The sequence below is a fragment of the Pygocentrus nattereri genome, chromosome 4, assembly GCF_015220715.1.
Source record: "Pygocentrus nattereri isolate fPygNat1 chromosome 4, fPygNat1.pri, whole genome shotgun sequence".
NCBI lineage: Eukaryota > Metazoa > Chordata > Actinopteri > Characiformes > Serrasalmidae > Pygocentrus > Pygocentrus nattereri.
In genome coordinates, this window is record NC_051214.1 from 43,812,613 (window position 1) to 43,838,418 (window position 25,806).

A 25,806-nucleotide genomic window follows, 5' to 3' on the forward strand; every position below is an offset into this window, starting at 1 on the left:
CCCAGCCTTTGAAGTGGCCCTCCATATATCAAAGACGCACATGATCTGCCCATAACGTCTCACAGTCAAAACCCACCAGCGTGAAAATGTCCAGCGGGCCTTGAAGCTTTCCTTAAGCTGAACACATTTAAATGAGCAACAGAAAATGTGAAAAAGGGAAGAAAAAAAATCACAACTAATATGACAGTCTATTATTTTGACACTTAAATGTCAAATCAATAGGAAGAGTTTTAGTTGAATGATTGAAGCACTGACTGAAGTTTCAATATCATGTGATTTTTAAGTTTCTAATAGTTTAATAATCTTAATAACTTACCCAGACAACAAATACCGCCCAAACCAGTGAAGTTTCTTATTATTAAGGTAGAAACAGTTGTCATGTTCATTCAGTATTTATACATGACCCCTTCGCTCCCAGTCAAAAAGCCTTTAAAGAACATTCAGGAACAGTATCGCTGCTGTCGGAAGAAAATCTTGTATCTCCAAAATAGTAACTTTACAGGAGAAGGAAAAAACATACTTTACTTTCAGTGTAAGTCAATGGAACCAGAATTTTTCCCATGTCATTTTGGGTCATTTCTTTTAGGCCATTCATCATAAAATTTACAAACAATGTAAAGAGTAACAGATACTTTCAAATTATGTCAAAAACTGAAAAATGCCAAAAATGGAGATACAAGGTTTTCTTCCAACAACAACAATATATTCTTTTTCCAATTTATGGATGCCTAGTGCCACCTAAATATTCTTCTTTACAATAAAAAAAGAATGAAAATATTCACTGAACATGGCCTAATAGTCCAATGCCACCACCTAGAGGTGAAACACAGCTCTGAATTTCAAAAATAGACTTGTATGGCTCTCTGCTCCTTCTGTAGTGCACTATGAAAGTCATGAAATAACAGTATATGTTATGTCAAACTCCAAAACCCATTTATATCCAAGGTTTATCTGCACAACGTCCAGTATACTGAGAAACCTCTACATTGACCAACAAACCATGGTAAGGACATAAAATGGGCAAACAGATTGGTTCCATGTTGGCAAAGGAGTTAGTCTGCATACTATCACCACACACGTTCAGCCTGGGTCCAAAACATATAATGAGACAAGCAGGACTAGATTGGTGGTGGAAACATTAATATCCTTCGTAGAATTGAAATAATGCATTAGTCCTACTGCTTGAATCTTTTTCCATCGGTCATCGACATTTTTAATTCATCAAAGTGGCATCAAAGTGACCCTCAAATAACGACATTAATTCAAAGTCTTTGCAAATGCAAACATATTAATGCGTTTTAAAAAATATATTCAACATTCTGCGCCGTGGTTTAGTGATTTTGGTGATAGTTAGCTTTCTAAGTAGGTCTTGTCCCATGCCTCCCAAGTTTGTTTGCTAGCTAATGTTAGGATTGTCTTATTTACTGCAACAAACACGTCGTTCTCTCATTTCTGTTCTCAAAATCAATGCGTGACCAGCATTTTTTTTAAAACAAAGCTGTTTTATTGTCCGTGTCCTCTGGGCAGTAGTCCTCCCACCATGGAGCCTGCTGTATTCTTTAGTTAGCTATGCTAATCTAGCTAGTGAAGCTCCCTGAAAGTTTGGTTTCTTTCTTCGTCTACACATTAAACAAGCTAAAGTTTTATACAAGAACAGTACTTTTTTGACAGTCAAACTAGTGATGAAAGTGCCAGACTCTATTTTAGTCAGTTTATCAGTTCATCTCTTTCTCAGAACCGCAGTAATTCTACCAGGCACTTCCCCGAAGACCTTAGCAGCGATTCGGACTCGCACCTCGACTTCATATGTAAAATTTTTACATATACGTACATTTTTTGGGCCTGTAAGTTAAAAAAATTGTTGTAGTACAAATTAAAATAGTGAATATTAAAGCACTGAGATACTGAATTGTTAGTAGGTAAGGGTCAGTCTGTCGCTACAATCGTAGAAAAAAGACATTAATGAAAAAGGTTTGAATTTAATGTACATTTTGCTTACAATTATTTAGATTCACCAACAGGGGGCGTTATTAGCACCCAGGTACTTTTGTACGTCACTGAAAAGTAAAAACTGACACACACACACACACACACACACACACACACACACACACACACACACACACACATATATATATATATAAAAAATGTGTTTATTAATATACATGTGTTTGTAACGCACGGAAGAATATTTTGCAAAGTGGGTTGTGCTTCGGACCCCAACGAGTGGGTGAATCTGGCGATTGCTTGATTATTGAAAGATTCTGGAAAGAGAAACTTGTTGAAGGACCGTTTTCCGAGGATGTAAGTGACTCATCTATTATTGGGGGGCAGTCGTGGGCTGGAGGTTATGGAACTGGCCCTGTGACAAGAAGGTTGCCGGTTCGATCAGCACCGGCAGTCCATGACTGAGGTGTCCTTGAGCAAGACACCTAACCCCCAATTGCTCCCCGGGCGCCGTGGATAGGGCTGCCCACCACTCCGGGCAAGTGTGCTCACTGCCCCCTAGTGTGTGTGTTCACTAGTGTGTATGTGGTGTTTCATTTCATGGATGGGTTAAATGTGGAGGCGGAATTTCCCTGTTTGTGGGATTAAAAAAGTATCACTTAGCTTAATTGTCTTCATATCTTCGTCAGTATAATGTTGATGAGCCATGTTTAATGGAAGGGAAATCAGCAAACTGTGTTGTACTCTGACCTTCAGTTCCCTGTCTCTGATTTAGTAGGACATGGGGTCTAACTCTATGTGCTCTGCAAAATCTCACATTTTTCCATGTCTTAACATAACATAACGTAACGTGATCTAGTTTGATAATTTATGGAGGAATAATAATAATTTTCCTAATCCATTAATCAGTTCATTATGTTTTCAGTTAATCTGAAAGAGAAAAAAATTGTTATTTGGAGTCAATAATTAAATATGTAACATTATATTATATTATGTATTCTTTATATATACTGGACTTTATTTAAATTCAAATGCAATTTTAAAAATGCTGCTTCAATTGTGTATTTACAGTGCCATTTCCAATGTGAATTATGCACAGATTTCTGGAGACATGATTCTAATTCACATGCATAATGTCTGTTTGCCTTTGCATTTCTGTGTATAATGGCTGGAAAAACTCAGGTCAAGTCTTAGCATCCAGTCAGCTTGAAAACAAACACAGCCACTGTCTTAATGATTATGACTCTTGTAGGCCTTATGATCCTTGACATATTAAAAAAGAAAAAGAAATCGAAAAATTGAAATCTGTGATTGCAGTCACTTTCATGAGATCTAGCTCATGTGGGTACATTACAATTTTCTCCCTTTTGAGAACGTGAGATTTGTGTTGAATGCAAAGTGACAGTGAATCATTAATATGGTCAGCTTCACATGGTACTTCTTGAGTGTCTCTGCAAAAAACTCTGCATATTATATCTATCAGCAATAAGAAGTAAAAAAAACGTAGACTTTCTGGAGTGCTAAATTTTTTTACACTGGAAATTCAATATTTTTCAATTTGTAGTTTTAACTATTTATGGATACTGTGCAGTTTAGTCAAATGATTATTTCCTTCTGTGAAGTACAGTCAAAATGTCTGTCACTTTTTTGCTGTAAGACTTTTTTCAACACGTTGTATTGTTGTACAACCCCAATTCCAATGAACTTGGGATGTTGTGTAAAATAAAAACAGAATACAATGATTTGCAAACCTATATTCAATTGAATACACTACAAAGACAAGATATTTAATGTTCAAATGGATAAACTTGATTGTTTTTTGCAAATATTCACTCATTTTGAATTTGATGCCTGCAACACGTTCCAATGAAGTTGGGACAGGGGCAACAAAAGACTGGGAAAGTTGAGGAATGCTCAAAAAACACCTGTTTGGAACATTCCACAGGTGAACAGGTTAATAGAAACAGGTGAGTGTCATGATTGGGTATAAAGGGAGCATCCCTGAAAGGCTCAGTTGTTCACAAGCAAGGACGGGGTGAGGTTCACCACTTTGTGAACAACTGCGTGAGCAAATAGTCCAACAGTTTAAGAACAACGTTTCTCAATGTGCAATTGCAAGGAATTTAGGGATTTCATCATCTACAGTCCATAATATCATCAAAAGATTCAGAGAATCTGGAGAAATCTCTGCAAGTAAGCGGCACGGCAGAAAACCAACATTGAATGCCCGTGAAGAAAATGGACCTTAAGTAGTGTGTTCAGGTGTTTAGACAGTGACACTGATTTCTAAGAACAGAGCGCCAACAGCTCATGGACCAAACTCAACACTCTCATCAGGGTACTGAAAGCAAAAGTTGAGTCACTTTAAAGAGAAAGAAACGAGCTGCTGAACCATGTTAATACAAAGGAAAAGCGAGTGAACCCCTCCCACGAGAAACGCAGTCCTATTCAAGCTGGTTTTGTTCTGACTTTCGTAGAAACAGCTACAGGAGTGGTCAAAGCACGATCCTCTCAGCCTGCATTCAGTATTCAGAATGACCCAGAAAGTCAGTACACTTAGCGCATTGCTGAAAGAGTTTTGCTGCATGGGGGCTATCCTGACTGCAGCCACTGAGGATGTGATGAGCAGTGAAGTTGGTGTTGCTCAAGGAGTAAACTGAGTGGCTGAGCTCATGTAGGTGTAATCACTGCCAGAAGGGCCAATTTGATCTGCTCTCACAGTTTCTAAAGTTTTGTAATTGCCTTTAAAAGAGTTTCCATCATTAATGATGACCATAATGTCTGATTCTCAAGATGAGGTTGTTCAATAATGTTAGTCAAATTTTACAATTTGATCTAGCAAATCAGCTGTTTTCCCTCAGCTGTTCATGCCTGTGGTAGAATCATTATGAACAAATGTATTTAACTGATGAGATTATGTTCAGATTATGTTCCGGTCCAGATCTGTAAAACAGATATAGATTGGTAGGGGCCACTGCTGGTCTGATGTTAGAAGAAACAGGAAAAATAATGTCTAACAATAGATGACCCCGCGACCCTGAGGTAGGAGCGGCTTAGAAAATGGATGGATGGATGTAATAGGAGATGAAACTATGCTTTTATAATGTGGTAAAGAATGATGTGCACATTACCATCATCTCACCTAGCTTCTGTTTTTAAATTGGTGGAGTTTTTAAGTTATGTAATAACACATATGAGCTAAGAGAAATAATGTAGACTCACTGTGTAGTTGGTACTTTCTATTTTTTTGTATAATTGTATTTTAATTCAAGAGTTTTATGAATCAACATGAGGGGAGAATATTGGTTCTGGTAAAACATGAATTGGAATATAATTATGCATCAGGCCAGTCAAAAAGAACATACCCCAAAGAATGGAGATACACATTTGAAACTGTGCAGAAAATATTCCTGACTTTTGGTGAATCAGTGCTCTGCTCGAACTGCTTGAACACCTACTGAAGGCCTAGGCTATTGCAGTGTTTCGGGAATGCAGGTTGCGCCTTGGCATTGTACCCTTCAGTTTATTCAGTAAGGCCTTCATGTGCACTTAACGACCTTTTGAAAACCTTTTTAAAAACAATTTTTGTTTGTTTTTATTTTTTATGGCCATATATAATTTCTGTTTTGTATATTTCAAGGTTCAGGGTGTTTAAGTAACTAATTTCAAAGCATTTGTAGTTGGCAAGGCTAAGATCAAATTTGGAGTTACCATTACTTGATATATCAACAGTATGTATAGGCCATGATAAATTTCTAACTGTGGGGAACAAATCAGTCTTAAAGCTGTATGAACTTTAAAAAGGTGCTTAAATCATTTACTTAATTATTTTAAAATGGAGTCACTTCAGTTTTTTTATAGTGTGTGGTTCTTTATGGATGTGAAAGCTGGACAATAAACAAGCAAGCCCAGAAACATATAGATGCCTTTGAACTTGTGTTGACGAGGACTTTTGAGAGCATCTTGAATGGCAAAGGAAACAAACAAATGGATCTTCAACCAAATCAAGCCTTACCTTTCCTTCAAAGCCCAGATACCCAAACTACAGCTGTCCTATTTTGGGCATATTTTGAGAAAAAAACAGTCCTTTGGAAAAGAACACTATGCTCAGAAGAGTTGAAGGTAAAAGAGGAAGAGGACGACCAGCAACAAGATGGATGGATAAAATTAGAGAAATCATGAACCAGCCATTCAGAAGCCTGAAGGCCCAAACAGAAAACAGAATATTCTGGAGAAACATTATCCGTACATGGCCGACAGCAGAGTTGACGGCACTTCAGTCAAGTCATTTAGAGTGGTTTGATGTATGTGCTCCCTTCTAGAGACACTTGCTAAGTCAGAATTGTTCACAGTGGTGTACTGCTGAAAAAAAAAGATTTGCTCTTTAATGAGAATGAACTGAATGTTTACCATTAGAGACCACTGGTTTACTGTAGGACATCTTTAGATTCCATTAGGAAACCATCAAATGCATCTGTTATTAGTTAACACCTGTTAAACAACCGTTAGAATCCTTTACACTGTGATATCAACCCATCAGGAAAGCAGAAAATACCATAAGGGACAGTTGATCTAACAGAAGCGTTTAATAGTTTCTATATTTTTGAAGCAGGGTGGTGATAGGAACCAGGCGTCTGAAGAGTTTAATGCCTCTAAAAGCTCCAGCACAGGATGCTAATGCATAAAATGGTTGTGAATATGCTGCTTCATGCCTGAGACACTGTTTATGATAGATGAAGACATTGGCCTCTGATATACTTTTTAAAAATGCACTCCTGGCTGAGAGGCACATACAGGGCTCGAATCCCCCCAAATACTGCCACATATTAACAAAACTACATTTTGCCAGAGATTCAGGCATATTATTTCTCATCATAGTGCTCAGGCCCTTAATCAGTTGAATGATGGTGGTGAAAAAGATTGATTATGTACTTGATGGAAGAGTAATGCTTGGCCTCTTTTTAAAATGGTAAAATACTACTACTTCTACTATCACTAGTACTAGTACTAGTAATATTTTTTTCTTTTTCATTATTTACTACTTCTAATGCATTATACACTATATAGAGTATTTGGGACACCTCTACTATAGAGTTCAGATGTTTTTCCCACACCTATTGCTAAGAGGTGGATAAAGTTAAGCACACAGACTTGCAGTCTGGATAGACAAACACTGGCAGTAGAATGGATCATACTGATGAGCTCAGTGACTTTAAACATGGCACTGTCATAGGATGCCACCTCTGCCACAAGTCTGTTTTTGACATTTCTGTCCTGCTTAATCTGCTAAATTGTATTCCGATTGGCCTCAATCGGATTAGTCTATTCGGATTGAGGTGTTTACATGGACGTATTCTACTCCCATTGAGCTATTAGTCGGATTATTAACGGATTATCAGACTGCATGTAAACGTGGCTATTGATTTATTACTATTTTGTTATTATTATTTAATCGTAAACTATTAAATTGTTTTAAACTAGACTTGAAATAATTTACATCGCGTCGACGTGTTGAGAAACAATCTGCGTCCAAGACCACGCAATACGGTAACGAATGGACTTCGACTAGTTAGAGTTGTCGTATGCGTTTTCGTGACGCAGCCTATACTAAGCCTCTCTGCCAATAAAAGAGCGCAGTGTTTGTACCCTAGTAGCAAATCCACCAATAGCTGCGGACCTTCATTGTCCCGCGAAATCAAAACAAGGAAGAGGTCCACATACGAAGCAAAAACTAGGACTTGTGTAGAAATCGCGTACAGGGTAAATCTAACAGCGATTTAAATGGTTTTTCAGTTATAATGCCGTTATCTGTGCCGTGTTACCGAGAGCTCGGGGGTTTGTTTTGCGTCTGAAAGGCGTTTGATAGCGAGCGAAGTGCGGAAAGTCTGATGTTTGTCTTGATAAGTGAGTGTGGAGCAGAGTGGACCGAGGGTCATTTCGTGGTTCACGCAGGCTGAGTCGGTATGAAGGGGTTCAGGTGTCCAGCTCGACACGGCTACGCTGTGGAAGTCTCCCCCTTTCTCCCCGGCAGACTGGCCTGCGCTACAGCTCAGTATTATGGCATAGCAGGTAAGCGGGGACGTTTTCACTAACGCTGTTTCTGCAGCTTCGACTTCAACAGAGTTAGAAAGCACCTTAGTGTATATGTCCGAAGGACTCGCTGAATGTGCTCCACAGCGATGTCTGAGATCATCACGAGGCTGAAGTTTGCTTCTTGTTCTAATTTCTGATTCCGCCTTAAGTCGAAATGGTGCAGTAGGTGCCTTCTGTCATCTGAGGAGCAAGACACAGAAGTGGTGATGCTGCTTTTAGTGTTCAAGCTCCCAAACTGTGGAGCACCTCAGCCTCAATTTATGAGTAAATCTTCATCATTTAGCCAACATACATTTATATGCAGGGACGCTCTTGTGCACATACACAACACACAGATTAATATGTTTTTATTGTGTGTTATGATGTTGCTAACAAAGTATTGTGATGCTTCATGTCATTATTGTGTTGTATATTATAATATACAGCATAAATAAACTACTACAAGTCTAAAAAGCAGCTCAGAACAACATTGTTCTATTTCATCATTGTTTTATTTTTATATAAGTCTGGTTATACACACACACACACACATTTTCTAAGCCGCTTCTCCCTCAGGATCACGGAGGGTGCTAGAGCCTATCCCAGCGGTGTGTTTTATATATATATATATATATATATATATATATATATATATATATATATATATTATAAGTTATTTTTTTGTTTTAGGATGTGGAACGCTGCTTGTGCTGGAACAGAGGGAAGCTGATATTCTACTCTTAAGAAGGTGCGCTTTCCATTTTTTATTAAGATGAAAGTGTCTATGAGGGTGTTTGGGTGTAATACTGTTATTCATGTACTCTTAACTAGTTTGTTGTAAAGTATGTTGCTTCACAATGTATTATTGTGTTTGCTGTTTGTAAATAAAAACATTACTATTAATAACAAATACTATTGATTGTTTTTTGCTATATGTAACCACACCCCTTAACGCACTAAGGCATGAGCTGTTGTGAGTTGTTGCTTTATTTATTGCATATTGTTTCCAGATGTGACAGCAGACCTCATTAGTTTTTTTTTGTGGAGTCAAGTAGTTTATAGTTCATTGAGACTGGAATTTGCTTAAACCAGAATCTGGATTCTAAACTCCAAATGTTCAACGAGGTTAATTGTGTTTGGTTTTTTTATGAGCAGCTTTGACTGGAATGATGGACTCTTCGATGTGACGTGGAGTGAGAGCAATGAACATGTGCTGGTGACAGGAGGAGGAGATGGGTCACTGCAGATTTGGGACACAGCTAATCCAAAAGGTCCAATCCAAGTCCTGAAGGAGCACACGCAGGAGGTGAACTCAAAGAGCGCATACGCTGTAAATGCCATCATTACCACACGTCCTTTATGGCTTTTTTCCTAAAATCTGATGCCATGATATATACACAGATGTCCAAACACAACACATCTTTTCAATTCTACATTATTGCAGCAAGTAAGTCGTCACTGGGTGGAGAGAAGTTTTCTGTTTTTGTATTTTTTAAACATTATTTTAGATTATTAGAAGTGATAGTTACCCTTTACAGCATTAAAATTTCATGATGAATAATCCAATAGAAATGGTTAAAATCTTGTGCCATCAACTTCCATTAAAAGTTAAGAACACTTTTTCTTCTCTTCTAATATTGTGGGGCAGTCATGGGCTGGAGGTTAGGGAACCAGCCTCGTGACCGGAAGGTCGCCGGTTGGATCCCCAGAGCCGACAGCATATGACTGAGGTGTCCTCGAGCAAGACACCTAACCCCCAACTGCTCCCTGTGCACTGCGGATTGGGCTGCCCACCGCTCCGGGCAAGTGTGCTCACTGCCCCCTAGTCTGTCTGTGCTCACTAGTGTATGTGGTGTTTCAAATCATGGATGGGTTAATTGTGGACTGAAATTGCCCTGTTGTGGGAAATGAGGGTCACTTAATCTTAATATTCCAATTTTTGGAGATACAAGGTTTTTTCCAAATAGCACAATTTGTGGAATTTGAACATTTATTTACTGTTACTTAACTGTTTTATGCATTATTTCTGTATAATCACCAAAATTTCTTGGTGTATTTTATCATAAATAGTTTTTTGTCACAATTTTATAAAAGCAGTGAGCCACTCAAGGCAGTGTGTTACAATGATGTTTCCTGGGTTAAGGTGGATTTATTCTATTTGTTGGACCTAACAACACCCCTTACCACTTGTGAAATAGCTATAATGCACATGCCTTATTGCTTTTATGTATTCCATTCTGTACTTTATATATACACTATTCCCAAAAGTATTCGCTCATCTTCCTTCACTCGCATATGAACTTGAGTGACATCCCATTCTTAAAACATAGGGTTTAATATGATGTCGGCCCACCCTTTGGAGCTATAACAACTTCAACTGTTCTGGGAAGGCTTTCCACAAGGATTAGGAGTGTGTTTATGGTAATTTCTGACCTTCTTCCAGAAGCACATTTGTGAGGTTAGACACTGATGCTGGATGAGAAGACCTGGCTTGCAGTCTCTGCTCTAATTCATCCCAAAGGTGTTCTGTCAGGTTGAGGTCAGGACTCTGTGCAGGCCAGTCAAGTTCTTCCACACCAAACCCGCTCATCCATGTCTTTATGGACCTGCTTTGAGCACTGGTGTGCAGTCATGTTGGAACAGGAAGGGGCTGTCCCCAAACTGTTCCCACAAAGTTGGGAGCATGAAATTGTCCAAAATCTCTTGGTCTGCTGAAGCATTAAGAGTTCCTTCCACTGGAACTAAGGGGCTGAGCCCAACACCTGAAAAACAACCCCACACCATAATGCCCCCTCCACCAAACTTTACACTTGGCACAATGCAGTCAGACAGGTACCGGTCTCATGGCAACCACCAAATCCATTGGATTGCCAGATGGACAAGCGTGATTCGTCACTCCAGAGAACATGTCTATACTGCTCTAGGGTCCAGTGGCGGTGCTTTACACCGCTGCATTCGACACTTTGCATTGCACTTGGTGACGTAAGGCTTGGGTGCAGCTGCTCAGCTATGGAAATCCATTCCATGAAGCTCTGTATGCTGTTCTTGAGCTAATCTGAAGGCCACATGAAGTTTGGAGGTCTGAACCTCTGCACACTATGGTCCTCAGCATCCGCTGACCCCACTCTGTCGTTTTATGTGGCCTAGTTGAGTTGCTGTCATGGCTGAGTTGCTGTCGTTCCCAATCGCTTCCACTTTGCTATAATACTACTGACCGTTGACTGTGGAATATTTAGTAGTGAGGAAATTTCACGACTGGACTTGTTGCCCAGGTGGTATCCAATCACACTACCATGCTGGAATTCACTGAGCTCCTGAGAGCAACCCATTCTTTCACAAATGTTTGTAGAAGCAGTCTGCAGGCCTAGGTGCTTGGTTTTATACACCTGTGGCCATGGAAGTGATTGGAACAGACCCTTGTAAAACCCAGATTGTCTGTCTGTCTGTCTGTCTGTCTGTCTGTCTGTCTGTCTGTCTGTCTGTCTGTCTGTCTGTCTGTCTGTCTGTCTGTCTGTCTGTCTGTCTGTCTGTCTGTCTGTCTGTCTGTCTGTCTGTCTGTCTGTCTGTCTGTCGCTTTTACTGCATCATCATGCCGTTCTTCATTGTTTGAGTTGCTGTGTTTAGGTCTATGCAGTGGATTGGAGCCAGACTCGGGGGGAGAACCTGGTGGTCTCTGGGTCCTGGGATCATACAGCCAAAGTGGTAAGCAGCAAATTGAATGTTCATATTTACAGATAGACGTTAGATGTTTGGTAACTGTTATACACTGAAAAGCATTTAAGTGAATTGGTATAATTCATGTAGTTGAACAAGGAATCTGTCCAAGCACATTATCCCTGCTCTCTTGCCATAAACAAATCTATTTCCTTGACCTACTGTAGCATTAATGGGATATTTAGGGACTTTACTAAAGGAAAATTTTCATTCCATTTGATTGAGATGATTTGATTTAGGAAGAAAAAGAAACTACATAGGTTTCTGCTGAGTAGCAGCTAAATTTAATATAAATCAAACTGAAATTCCAGCGCAGCTTAATTTAAAACCTCTGATCATCCCTTAAATAACAGCTACGTTCAAAGGCTTGTAGTTACAAGATGTATGTAAGCCCTGTATATGGGACTTGTAGAAGCTGTTTGGAGTAAAGCATGTTTTCCTACAGTGGGATCTGGAACGCTGTCAGTCCGTGTGTACACTGCAGGGCCATGAGGGTGTTCTCTACAGCACGATCTGGTCTCCCCACACACCATCCTGTTTAGCCTCTGCTTCAGGTAAGGGCAATGGGAGTTTTTTTATGGATGGATGGATGGATGGTAGTTTAGCCATTAATAAATCAGACAGAATGTTATGTATAAGAGTATAATGTCTAACTTTGGTGTTATTAGAGCAGGATGTGATCTTACTTCAGTGCTGCTTGTATTTTCTTAAAAATGAGTGGGGACAGTGCTCCCATTACACAAAAAAAAGTTTACTTGGATACAAGAAATGAGCATGTGTTATGCCTTGTATTCTTGCATGGTTTGTGTTGAACTTGAACTTAATAGTTGCGTTTGGTGTTTTATCTCCCGCTCACATCACCACATCTCACTCCTTCATATTGTTACTGCCTGACCTAGACCGGGTCGTAACAGCATGTGATCCATTACACTGTTTATTTTTGTTTAGTTTATTATTTATTTGTTTGGTTTGCGATCGATTTACAACACAATATATTTATGTACAAAAAACACAAATTTTCTAAGCCGCTTATGCTCGCAGGAGGTGCTGGAGCCTAACCCAGCACTCATTGGGTGGAAGGCAGGAAACATCCTGGAAAAGTTGTTCATTTCTACATGACCATTGTCCAGCCTCTCTTTATCCACTTTAATAAAACAGGCTGTTTTCGTTACTGTGCATATAAGATTGTTGTAGTTATATAACTGACCTCTGTTCTGATTGGCTGCCTTGTATTTACCTCATTCAAAAAGCTGTCCATGAATATCGTGAACAGGAGTGGAGACAAGGCACAATCTTGTTGGAGTCCAACACTACTGTTGAATATGCTTGACTTGATGCCAAGCTGTTTACAGATATAGCTCTTACTCGGGGCATACAGAGATTGAATGGCCCGGAGGAGTGGCCATAGCACACCCTACTCCCGAAGGACATCCTACAGAATAATTCAGGAAATACATTTGTAAGTCCACAAAACACCTGTAGGCTGTTGCTAACTCTTGTGCCCTCTCAAGAATCCACGCGAGGGTGAAAAGCCGGTCCATTGTTCCATGGCCAGAGTAGGGTCCATGTTGATAGTGCAGACTACGAAAACACAAAGGTAAAACATCACATAAAAGTACATATTGCACTCTAAAATAAGCAAAAATGGGTTTATAATAGGTTATAATAAATACTTTATCCATCCATCCATCCATCCATTATCTAAGCCGCTTCTCCGTCAGGGTCGCGGGGGGGTGCTGGAGCCTATCCCAGCAGTCTTCGGGCGGAAGGCAGGATACACCCTGGACAGGTCGCCAATCCATCGCAGGGCAGACAGACAGACACAGACAGACACAGACAGTCACTCACACACTCACACCTAGGGGCAATTTAGCATGTCCAATTGGCCTGAATGCATGTCTTTGGACTGTGGGAGGAAACCGGAGAACCCGGAGGAAACCCACGCAGACACGGGGAGAACATGCAAACTCCACACAGAGAGGGCCGCCCGGCCGGGGAATTGAACCCAGGCCCTCCCTGCTGTGAGGCAACAGCGCTACCCACCACGCCACCGTGCCGCCCAATAAATACTTTATTTTAAAATATAAAATATAATCATCTTAAAGGCACAGTAAACAGCCTGTTTAATTGTAAGGGATAAAGAGAGGCTAGAGAAGTAAAATGGGCCCTGTATCAACACTTGCAGTACTGCAGTTCAACACATGTGGGCAGTATTGGCACACCACCATGCTCATTGTCGTCGTTTGATGTTCATTCTCAAAATCATTCGAGTGATTTTGGGCTCCTTTGTAAGTCTGATGCCAGTACCAAAAAGAGCTTCCAACAGTGCCTCCACAATAGTGGTATTGTTTTATTTTGTGTGAATTAAATAGGTCTTACAAAAACTCCTTGCATTATTATCCACGTGCTTCTGCCTTTGCTGCTTAAAATGAATAAACCTTCTCAGATTTCATTTTTTTGTTTTTTTTTTTTGTAACAGACGTGAGAGCAAGTTATTTATTTTTCAGCATCAGAGAAAAGAGTACCAGTATTTCATTTGTCCACTCTTTACTTTTGTGCACCTGCTGCCACTTTAACTCTCCTATTCCAATTTTAAAACTAGCAAGTCTGACTTTGTGCTTCCCTTCAGAAACACTATCATTCATGCAATCAACTACCCACACTCACCTTTGCTGCTTTCAGATTTCTTTCTCCTGTGCATCTAAAATGGCTAAATGAAGCATTTCTGAGAAAATTAGATATAAGTAAAAAAAAGGAAATACAGGAGTTTCCAAGACAGGAGTTCAAAAAAAGATTAGAAGCAGAGAAAGTGGGCCTCCAGTTAACAGCGTAAGACCTGGTAGACCACCAGTACTGTCCCCATCTGATGAACAGTACTTACAGCTTTCATCTTTGAGAAAGATGCTCCATTCTTGCTTCTAATTTGAAAACAATACTAACATAATGTAACATATGAGGCTGACATTTAATTGGGGAAACTCTGTTGGTGAGAAGCAGAAAATGTAACCAGCTTTTAAGACTGAACTATGGAGTTTGGAAAAATATCCCTGCAGATTTCTTCAATAAATGAGACCACATCCCCTGAAAAGAATGGAACAGGGGCAGAGTGGACATACTAAATACTAAAGAATGAATGAAAATATTACTAAAAAATAAATGGGGGAAAAAAAATGTAATATAAATATAAAGGGGCAGTCATGGGCTGGAGGTTAGGGAACCGGCCTTGTGACTAGAAGGTCGCCGGTTCAATCCCCAGAGCCGATAGTCCATGACTGAGATGTCCTTGAGCAAGACACCTAACCCCCAACTGCTCCCCGGGTGCTGCGGATTGGGCTGCCCACCGCTCCGGGCAAGTGTGCTGACTGTGCCCCCTAGTGTGTGTGTGTGCTCACTAGTGTATGTGGTGTTTCACTTCACGGATGGGTTAAATGTGGAGGTGAAATTTCCCCGTTATCTAAGTTGTTCAGTCTTCTTTGTAATTTTCTGTTAAATATGTGTTCTGCTTTTTTCCTGACGCTTCAAAAGGAATGTTGTAGTCTAAACGGCAGTTTTTCCTGGAAGTTAAATGAGTGAGGGCTTTGTCTTTGACTTTTGCACAGTACTGTACATTTTAAGCATGGCAGTCTTTTCTGTTCAGTGTCCTGCTCTGTGCTACCAGGCCCTGTCATCATACCCTATAGTTCATCAGCTTCCAGCTGCTCCACTCTGATTTTATCAGCTCATGATGAGAGCCTGCAGCTCTGTTACATCTACTGCTTACCCAGCCTGCTGTTAACAACACTGCTATACTCAAAAAAACAGCAAGCCTGCCTGACCCCACATGCAGCTTCAGTGATTTGGAAGTAAAGCTCTCAGTGGCGACGGCTCTTAAACAAAGTTTTGATTCACTTAAGCTCTTCGTCACTGAGCGTTCAGAGGTTTTGTATGTTTTTTTGCTTTAAACATGCAAATGCTTGAACACCCCAGTGGATTTTAAAAAATTATCCTCTACAGGGAACACACAAGGTTTTAGTGCGTGGTCTCTGTTTATTTGCTGGGTTTAACATATCGCAAAAAAAAAAAAGAATAAATGAATAAAACCTGTCCCATAACATTGGCACAGGCCACATTTTGTTTGAAAACTTTTCCAACTGTGTACTAGGGGCTCAACAGTACACATTTTCAAGTTTGATATAACTTTTAAATACAAGATACTGCACAGATCTCTTAATCAAATTCATAATTGCAAGAAGTAAACTAAAAAAACCCAGCCATTTGAAAAAAAAATGTTTTCAAAATGTTATTGGAAAAACACTAGGAAGCCTTTTAATCCCTTTTCCAAGTGATCATAAAATGCAACTCTTATTAGTTTTCCTTAACTAACTTTTCTGAATTATATTTCAGTGGTAATGTGGTCGTGGTACACAATTTATTAAAGAAAATCACTGTTGTGCTGTCTATTATATTATATCACGGCGGTCTCACCTCTTCGCTTTTGCTAGCAGCTCAACGTTTTATGCACAACACTGTCCTTGTAAGGAAAATATTTAATTTCATTATATTCATCAAAATGATCTATTCTGCTGGAATGGCTTCTAAAGAGCCTGTGTAAATAGATTAGAATTGAATGTATGCAAAGACAAAATGTATATAAATGAGTGTACAAAACATACTCTTTCATACTGTAAAGAGAATTTAAAATTAGTAGGTAGAACTTAAAATATGCATGATCATGATAGTAAATCATGTTCAGTTCATTGAGAGACTAAATTGTAATCAATTAATCGTGACAGCCCTGTAGATAGTATTTTGGTCCCCTGTGTGCTGAGAGTGTGACGAGTAATTATGCAATTATTGGTTGCCTTGTGTTTCTGAAACACTGAAAGTGCACAGTCAGAGCCTCGGGGGTTTGTCCTGTGACGTTAATAGTAATGACACAAATGCACGTACACGCACTCCATCTGAATCAGCCTGGCCGTCTTGAGGCAGATTAGCCAGAATAACACGCTGGCGTGTTGATGGAGAGCCCCTTTTTTGCTATTAAGTAGTGACACTAAAGGCGTAAGCATGTGTGTAATGAGAAGTGTCTGGAAATCGATACAACAGCCCTGATGCTGAAGTAACGCTGAACTTGATCATGGGGAAAAATAATTTGTGAAATGCAGCCTCAGCAGAGGTGCAGAGGTCACGAATACGCTGGGTAGCCCCTCACAGAAACACTCTATAAGCAAAGAGGAGTGGAGCAGTACATCATAGCATGCTCTGTCTTTCTGATCAATATTAATTTGAGGAATGTAATTGTAGTTTGGGTATCTGCTAAGCAAAGTGATGGCTTACCATGTGAAGGAATTAGATGTATTTCATATGATATTATTATGGAAAAGCCCATTCTGCTTATTCTGAAAGAAATGATTGGTTAGTAATATTGATCCATACATCCTATCCAAGAGAAACGTGCATAATTTCTTTCATGGGTTACTAAATCATTTGTTGCTCGCAAGCAGTTCTCCTACCCCATAATATTTAATCAGGCATACTGTACTGTGCAGAAGACCAACTTCATTTATTTGCTTTCCAGTCAAAACGGCGATTAAAAACAAGTTAGTCATTCTGAGTGTTTTGGTGTGAAATGGTTCATTGTAGAGAAATTTACACATTATAATTTCTTTACAGTGGTGTGGATACGTACCAGAAATCTCAATATTGCAGTACTTACTATCCAAAACCACCCATAAAACTGCTTGTCTCTACTGTGTTGATGAAGGTTAAAATAATTGTATATCTCAAATACACACCAGTGTCTTGCTGGTCATGAAGATGGATTGAAGATGGACAGCACATGGTGTTCTCAGTGCATTTAGACATTCAGTCAAACTGGGATGCATTTGTTCCAACATTGTAAGGCTACTGTTCTGTAAGATTCAGTGCAATTAGCATATGGATATGAATTCTTATCCATACTGTAGAGTTTTATCATAATCTCCCAGAGCAGTGCAGCTTAAGTATGTTCTATTGTGCAGCCTCCTCTGTATAGGTTAATACTTTGAGCCTCACTGCTATATATAGATACATATAGATCATACTGTAGCTGTTTCATTGATTGGAAACGTGTTGTGTTTTTTTTTTTTTTTTTTTCATGCCTATAATGTAGAAGATGGACACTGTCACTGGAAATTGTGGGTGAATTTTGCAAATTCACAGAAAATAAAAGTAGGTGCCATGACTGGACATTTTATATGATTTGTGTATCGTGAATAATGAAAGACTTCAAATATTTGGGTTTAATTCAGGAGTTTATTTGGAGTTTTGGTTCTATACCCCATCCTGTAGTGTCACTATGGTAAGAAGAGGGTCTGGACTGTTTTGGGGTTTCACAGTGGGGGGGTTTCACAGTGCTGGCTCTGACTCTCAGCAGCAGCAGGCTCACTAATGCATTGCAGTCACACACTGCTTGCAAATGAGTTCTCAAGTAATTTCAGCTGGACTCCCCCTCCTTCCTGTGGCAGCTGGATGATAATGTCATTTACAGTGAGCCTGTACTTTTGAAGAGATGTGGAGAAACAATGGTGATTAATGCTTATCAGTGATTTCCACTTTCCCCCCGCGCTCTGCAGATACAGCAAGCCTTAGTAAGCCTTAGCAAGCCCCAGCCTCTTCTGGCAGCGACGCTGTGAAAGCTTTAAAGGGAAAGGCTTAGTGTGCCAGCAATCTCAGCGAGAGATCCATTTCGCTGTAATTAAACAAGACAGCAGCGCCTGGAGCATCACAGTTTTTCTAAATGCCGCATCAAGGTCATCCCATGAAATACTAGTATCTCTCAGAAACTTTGCCATTTTCCTTTCCCCGTCCACCTCCCATGCTCCAGCTCCATTCACAGTGGTGGATGGGTTTCTTTAGTTCTCTGAGATTTTGGGCAACAGCTATGTTGGTCTGCTTGGAATAATGGCACTGTGTCAGTAGATCAGGGAATGAACACTATCTGACCGCAAGATCTTTGACAGACTTTTACCATTGCTCAGTATAGCTCATCTCATGAGTCATTCCTCTGTGTGGTCTCTGTTTGAAGGAACATTCCAGTATTTTCAACCTGTATCTGCATCATTTATATCATTTTCTCGATTATCATTAATAGCTTTGATGTCTTTCCCTGTTTGATCTCCTTGTAAAGACAGTAAAAACACTGAAATATGTAAATCTAAACATGTTGCACATGAGATTTTGCAGCAAAAAGACCGTAATTTAACCAAGTAATGAAGTAATTGAACATGTTTTGTAAAGCTTTGTTTTTGATTTGCTTAATGCATGCATTGCATAACTGTTTACATGAATTTTTCACTGTGTGAAGCTGGCTTTAGGTTTTTTAACCTCCATGCACGATCAGCCAGTGTCTATGTAAACAGACTTCACAAAAGTTCTACAAAAATATACGTAAACATTTATGGACTGAAATCATTCACTGATGGAATAAGATTCTTGTTGGCATCTATGATGCGTGAAGTTCGAGACTCGAGTTTTTCCTGACCCCAGCAGTGCTTATTATGAGGCTGCACCTGCATTACTGGAAAACTGCTTTAGGACTATGTCTGTTTTACAAATAAATTAAATAGAGCCACAAAATGAGAATCCCTTAAATGCTTTTGGCTGCTGTAATGTCCTGCGGTTGGCAGTAGTTTTTATGCAAGTGTTCTTTTGGCTTGAGCCTCACTCCAGCCCCTTCACTTCCCCACTGCGGCGTGCTGGGGGCTTAAAGTGGTCATCTCCGAGATTAAGTAATCTCAGTAATTAAGTAAAGTGAGGCAATTTGTCTGAGAGGTGAGCTATTGAATTGTCAGTAAGCAGAACGTATTTTTATTGGTTTGTACTTAGCTTCGCAAGGCACAGACGTGATTCCTTTGCAGAGTTTTTATATCAGCGTAGATAATGTGGGGTACACAGTTTAGAATTCAGGAATTATTGGGCATAATACTCGTGCATTGACTTATGCTTTTGAAATGCCTTTATGGCTCACAGTACAGCTTTTAACTACTACATAGCACGTATGCGGTCCATCAAATGTTTAAGGGCACCTAGCTTTTCCAAATGTTGGTAATACAAGTTGGTTGGTTTGTTTAATGTATCATTAAATTGAAAGCTTTTGCCATTTTTTTTCTTTGTAAAACCTGCAAAACTAAAGGAACAGCTGACAAAAGGTCTACTTTGGAAATGATGCCAAAACCCATGTTTTTGGTTCCCTTGTTATGATGTCAGCACTCATGACTCAAACCTTTCAGGTATTTAAACCAACTTGGGGCCAAATGAGTTTCAATATGTGCCTTTAGGTGGTGCAACCTTAAAAGTCTTGGGCCTATCATGGAGTGGTTGTGAGTTTGATCCGCGTTGATGTCACAGCCATCCGTTAGGCCTACATAGCCCTCCAGACGGACGCATACTCCAAATGGGTTGTTATGAGAAAAAAAAGTGAGTATTTTCTCCCTTTAAAAAATTACGATAACCATTATATTATCTTAGTTTAATGTTTCAATGTATTATGGTCCTTTCCTTCATAACAAGCACAAAAACTTGTTAGTAGTACGCTGTTGTCTTGGTAGCTAGCTAGCTAAATTTCCCCTTCTGCAAAAAATGGTAGCAGTTACATTCAGCAGTAGCACATCGGGCATCAAAACAGTTGCACCATTTAAGGTGGAACGGGAAAGTTCAAATAAGAAGGTACCGAATAGCTGACTTCTGCTTCGCAGTACCAAAGAATTAGGGGTGGGTGATGATTAATAATTGTCATTCCCCTCTTTGAAAACATATGATGCCATAAATTTAACTAAAGACCAGCAGTGAGGTTGCTGAACATTACACTCCTATTCTATCACTGCAGACTGGCCTACAGAGCACCGCTAGTAGCTGTTCATGAAGTAATGTTCTTTTTATTTCGGGGTTTGTCCCATTTCACAGGGCAAGATTCAATCACTACCCCTTGTAAATCAATTCCAAGGGGTAAGATGACACTTGAAAACAAGGAGTAAGGGTAAAAATAAGAAATGGGATTAGGGCCAAGGGAGTCCCCTCTCTCTCCCTGGGTGAGCAGGATGGTTCTCCCTCTTCCTCCACACTCGGTGCCCTGCTGGGTCTCTAACTTCCCAAATTTTACATAGTGTAGCTTTAATATCGTAATGATTGTTTATACCAAACTTGCTGTTCATACAAGACACTTTGGTAATCATCAAGCAGAGTGTTGTATAATATGCCCAAAATATAATAAGCTGTTTTATGTTAACCTTTGCAGGTTTGTCATTAAATTGAAATGTAACCATGAAAATCCAACAATACACTGAAGGTGAGCATTTAGTGGATGGTGTATAGGCAGTAAAGTGATTGATGCTGCTAGTATTTTGTAGTTTTTCTCTGGCCAGACTCTTGCAGTGGTCTCTGAATGGTGCTGATGGTGCAGATCTGTGGATGAGTGAGCCAGACGATGAATGGCCGGACCTAGTCACTTACTGCTGACTGCAAGAGGTTAAATGCTGCATTGAATTACAGAGCCTCAGGGGGAAACCTCTTCCTTGTAGGTTTTTCTATTAGTGAAGGAAGCAGACAGCAAGAAGGTCACTGTGCATTCTATAGAGTGGGAGGGGTGGGCGGTGACAGACAGAGCTCCTTGTTGAAATTCTGTGTGGATATGTCTGACTGGCACAGTGACAGTGGTCACTGACGCATTGTCATGGCACTGCTCGGTCCCCCTGCTCCACGTCCATTTATAGGCAAGTGGTCCTTGAAATGAACGTCATGGTTCACATGATTCTGCAGATTGAGCAGAGTGTGCCTTTTGTGAGCTTCAGTGATGGTTTACATTTAAAGTAAAAACTGGAATGCACACCTGAAATGTCCTTCCTGATGTGTAGTCAATCAGCCAAGTGTGTTTGATGTTTTTTGCTTCTTTGGTGCGCAGCTGTGCCTTTCACCATGTCAAGTTGTGGTTTCTGACACTGCTAAGACATGTTGGCATCCATAAAAAAAAAATAGAGAAATGTGGCAAAAATAGTAAATAAGAACTGAAACGGTAATTAGAATTTCAGCATGTCAGTTTAATTTTTTCATTTTGTGGTAGAAAATGTGTGTTTAATTCATTTCAGTAAGAACTCTTACTGCAGTTTCAATCAATTGGAAAAAGGCTTGAATTCCTCCCAATGAGAAAATCCTACATGCCTAAATACATGCCTGAATATAATTCCAACAATGAAAAGTTTTGTTTTACAATTTAAAATTAAAGTTAGTTTTATTTTTATATGCATATAATCTTCCTAGTATCAACAACATTTTCTGATACTATTATTTGAAGTGTGTGTCTTTGTTGTCATTACTGTCATTGTGACAATTTTGTCAGCCAATTAGAGCTTGGCGTGAGTCTTGAATGTGTATGATCTCATTTATATGCCAACTCTAATTAGCTTTTGCCTAGAGCACAAGTAAAAAATACCACACCAATAGAAATTAGGTGCACTAATTTACAAATTTGGTTCTCCTATGTATCAGAAACCACTTAGAATTTCCTTCTTCTTAATTTCTTACGCTTATAATTTACATGCTTCTCTGAGATAATCAAGATGGCTAGTTGGTGATGAATGATGTCCTCATCCTCCTCAAGTATTTTTTTTTTTATTATTGTTCCAATTTGTTTTTTTTTTTTTTTTTTAAAGCTCTTGACGCTGCTATGCATCTTCACATATGAAAATTGGATTCATTGTTAATGTAAAGAACGTGATGAACTCTAGTGCACTGCCTGTTTTGTCAGCCAGTACCAGATTCGCACTGTCACGCTGAATTTGATACACTAATTTCTCTTATGTTAACTTCTTGTTTGAATTCCCATTCCACCTTAAATCGTGCAGCGGTTATATGCTAGCACCCCTACAGGCATCTGAATGTAAATGTTACATCCTTTAGGGTGAACTGGGAAATGAGAATAAGAAGCTGACTTTAGGTTCATTTAATCTCTATCCACTGTATGAGACTCAGCAAACCTGGGCTGTATCGCTTGAGTCAGGAGCTGCTGATTTAACTTTTAAATTACTACAGATATTACTACAGATATTTGTCTAAGCATTCTTGTGTTTGTATGCATGAGTTTATACATTAGCTCACGGAAATGCTGCTGTGTCACCAGGAACTTTGCTGACTCTCAGGATTGCTCATTCTGGCATAAGTGTATATCTTTTTGTAACAATTTTGGTTTTTGAGAATGAAAGCTGATGCCTAATGGCTTTTTTTTATTTCTCTATTAAAAGTGTTACTAATCATAAAATGGCACTGATGTTTCTTGTGTGTGTAAAGTGCACTTCCCATAACATATATTATGGGGGAAAAAATTCAAAATGGTCTGTGATGTGTTTTTAAAAAGGAAAACTTCATAAGCAGATTGAACGCTGCAAATTAGAGCCTAGACCCATACATTATAGCCTTGTAGCTGCTGTGCAAAACTGAAAAAGCTAAGATATAAGGCCTGTTTTGGCTGATTAACTATTTTTGCTCAAGGAGAAAATTATGTAAATTAGATTTTTGGCCAAAGTGTTGATTTAAAGTTTGAATCTTTGTGTGTTGCTAGGAGACGGGACGCTTCGTGTTTGGGATGTGAAAACAGGGTTATGTCGACTGGCCATCCCTGCACACAAGGCCGAGATCCTCAGCTGTGACTGGTGTAAATATGACCAGGTACTCCATTTATGTCCATTTCCTTCTATTTAAAAAATACAGATAACCAGTGCAGTTCAAAATATGGCTGATGCGAACTTGATGTGCTTTCATTAGAAACTGTTTGAGGCTTAGAACTAACTTTAGTCTCTTTAGAAAAAGAATTTAAAAATATTTTGAACTGGATGTTAATGGAAAAGACCTCTAATTGCAGTTCAGTTTGAGTTATTTTACACATGAAATTTTCAAAACCTACTGATTCTCCACCCTGGGAATCAGGTGTGATGACAAATGGGCTGAATTATGAATCAGTGATTCTAAAATTGAACAAGTTACATCGCTGATCTTAGCTCATTATTTCTTTTAATTTCATTAAAAATGAAAAAATGATTTTCTAGTAATGTAGTGGGAAAATACTTTCTGGTCATGAAGTATTATAGGCTGAAGATGGGCCATGTACAGTGTTCATAGTGCATGTATGCAGGCATTTGCACCAGGAAGCATTTCTTCCAGAATTGTAACTGTAATATTTAGTGCACTCAGCATATGAACATGTTTCCATATTTTAAAGTTTCATCAGAATCTACCAGTGCAGTGCAGCGTAACTGTGTCCCATTGTGAGTTGATTTTAAGGAACAACCGTCTTAGTGTTAGCCATGACGTTTGGAGATCATGAGTTCAGTCCCTGATGCCGCCACAGCCATCCATATCTAGGAATCCCAAAGCATGACTGTTTTCTGTCTGTCTGGATGGTCCTTCTTCTCCCCATTACTCAGCATGATGCTAACCAACATGGGTGTCCATTAGCTGATGTTATACAATTGGCAGTTGGTGCTCTCCACCAAGCAGGTTGAGCTGTCCAACTTGAAGTAGCTTGTTGCTGCTCCACGTGTCTTGGAGGTGGCACATGCTAGCTTTCACCTTCCTAGCTTGATAAAATCATGTGATGGAGGGAGAAAATAATTGGATAATAATTACCCTCAGAAAAAAAGAAAATATTGTTAGTTTTTAAAAATATAAGTAAAATGAAGTGTAAATTTTTGCAAACATAAAGAGTAAGTAACATAACATTGGATGATTAGGTGCTGCTATGGTTTCATTGCTGTATAAGAGTTCTGCACCTCAAACCCAAATCCAATTTTGGATTCACCTTGACGAAATACAAGTTACAGTTCTGTGCAAAGAATTAAGGCACCTGAGAAAATTATATATAAAAGCTATGTATCTGAGCAGTCAGCATTTATTTGCTCAGCAAAAAACACAACTATTAGAATGAGTATAAATAATAATAGAGAAATCTGGAGCCAAACCAGCTCACAAGATATCAACTTTTGCTTTAAAATGAGAAATATGTTTTACTGTATTTATACACTGCTCAAAAAAATAAAGGGAACACTTAAACAACACAATATAACTCCAAGTAAATCAAACTTCTGTGAAATCAAACTGTCCACTTAGGAAGCAACACTGATTGACAATCTGTTTCACAGCTGTTGTGCAAATGGAACAGACAACAGGTGGAAATTATTGGCAATTAGCAAGACACACTAATAAAGGAGTGGTTCTGCAGGTGGGGACCACAGACCACTTCTCAGTACCTTTCTGCTTTCTGGCTGATGTTTTGGTCACTTTTGAATGTTGGTGGTGTTTTCACACTCGTGGTAGCAGGAGACGGACTCTACAACCCACACAAGTGGCTCAGGTACTGCAGCTCATCCAGGATGGCACATCAATGCGAGCTGTAGCAAGAAGGTTTGCTGTGTCTGTCAGCATAGTGTCCAGGGGCTGGAGGCGCTACCAGCAGACATGCCACTACACCAGGAGACGTGGAGGAGGCCGTAGGAGGGCAACAACCCAGCAGCAGGACCGCTACCTCCACCTTTGTGCAAGGAGGAACAGGAGGAGCACTGCCAGAGCCCTGCAAAATGACCTCCAGCAGGCCACAAATGTGCATGTGTCTGCACAAACGGTTAGAAACCTACTCCATGAGGATGGTATGAGGGCCCGACGTCCACAGATGGGGGTTGTGCTCACAGCCCAACACCGTGCAGGACACTTAGCATTTGCCAGAGAACACCAGGATTGGCAAATTCGCCACTGGCGCCCTGTGCTCTTCACAGATGAAAGCAGGTTCACACTGAGCACATGTGACAGACGTGGCAGAGTCTGGAGACGCCGTGGAGAGCGATCTGCTGCCTGCAACATCCTTCAGCATGACCGGTTTGGCAATGGGTCAGTAATGGTGTGGGGGTGGCATTTCTTTGGAGGGCCGCACAGCCATCCATGTGCTCGCCAGAGGTAGCCTGACTGCCATTAGGTACCGAGTTGAGATCCTCAGACCCCTTGTGAGACCATATGCTGGTGCGGTTGGCCCTGGGTTCCTCCTAATGCAGGACAATGCTAGACCTCATGTGGCTG

General features: G+C 39.7%; 1 protein-coding gene across 2 annotated transcripts in view; it reads left to right on the plus strand.

Moving 5' to 3' along the window:
* The first annotated feature begins 7,625 nt into the window (after positions 1-7,625).
* Positions 7,626-25,806, plus strand: part of pex7 (peroxisomal biogenesis factor 7) — a 57,857-nt gene continuing 39,676 nt past the window's right edge. Inside the window, exons 1-6 of one of the 2 annotated variants that reach the window (XM_017695741.2) lie at positions 7,626-8,016; positions 8,710-8,767; positions 9,175-9,325; positions 11,644-11,721; positions 12,179-12,287; positions 23,303-23,409. In XM_017695741.2, the coding sequence (XP_017551230.1) occupies positions 7,911-8,016; positions 8,710-8,767; positions 9,175-9,325; positions 11,644-11,721; positions 12,179-12,287; positions 23,303-23,409 (609 nt within the window). In that variant the 5' untranslated portion in view covers positions 7,626-7,910. The remainder of the gene's footprint in view (positions 8,017-8,709; positions 8,768-9,174; positions 9,326-11,643; positions 11,722-12,178; positions 12,288-23,302; positions 23,410-25,806) is intronic. The other variant, XM_017695739.2, reaches the window with a different exon arrangement.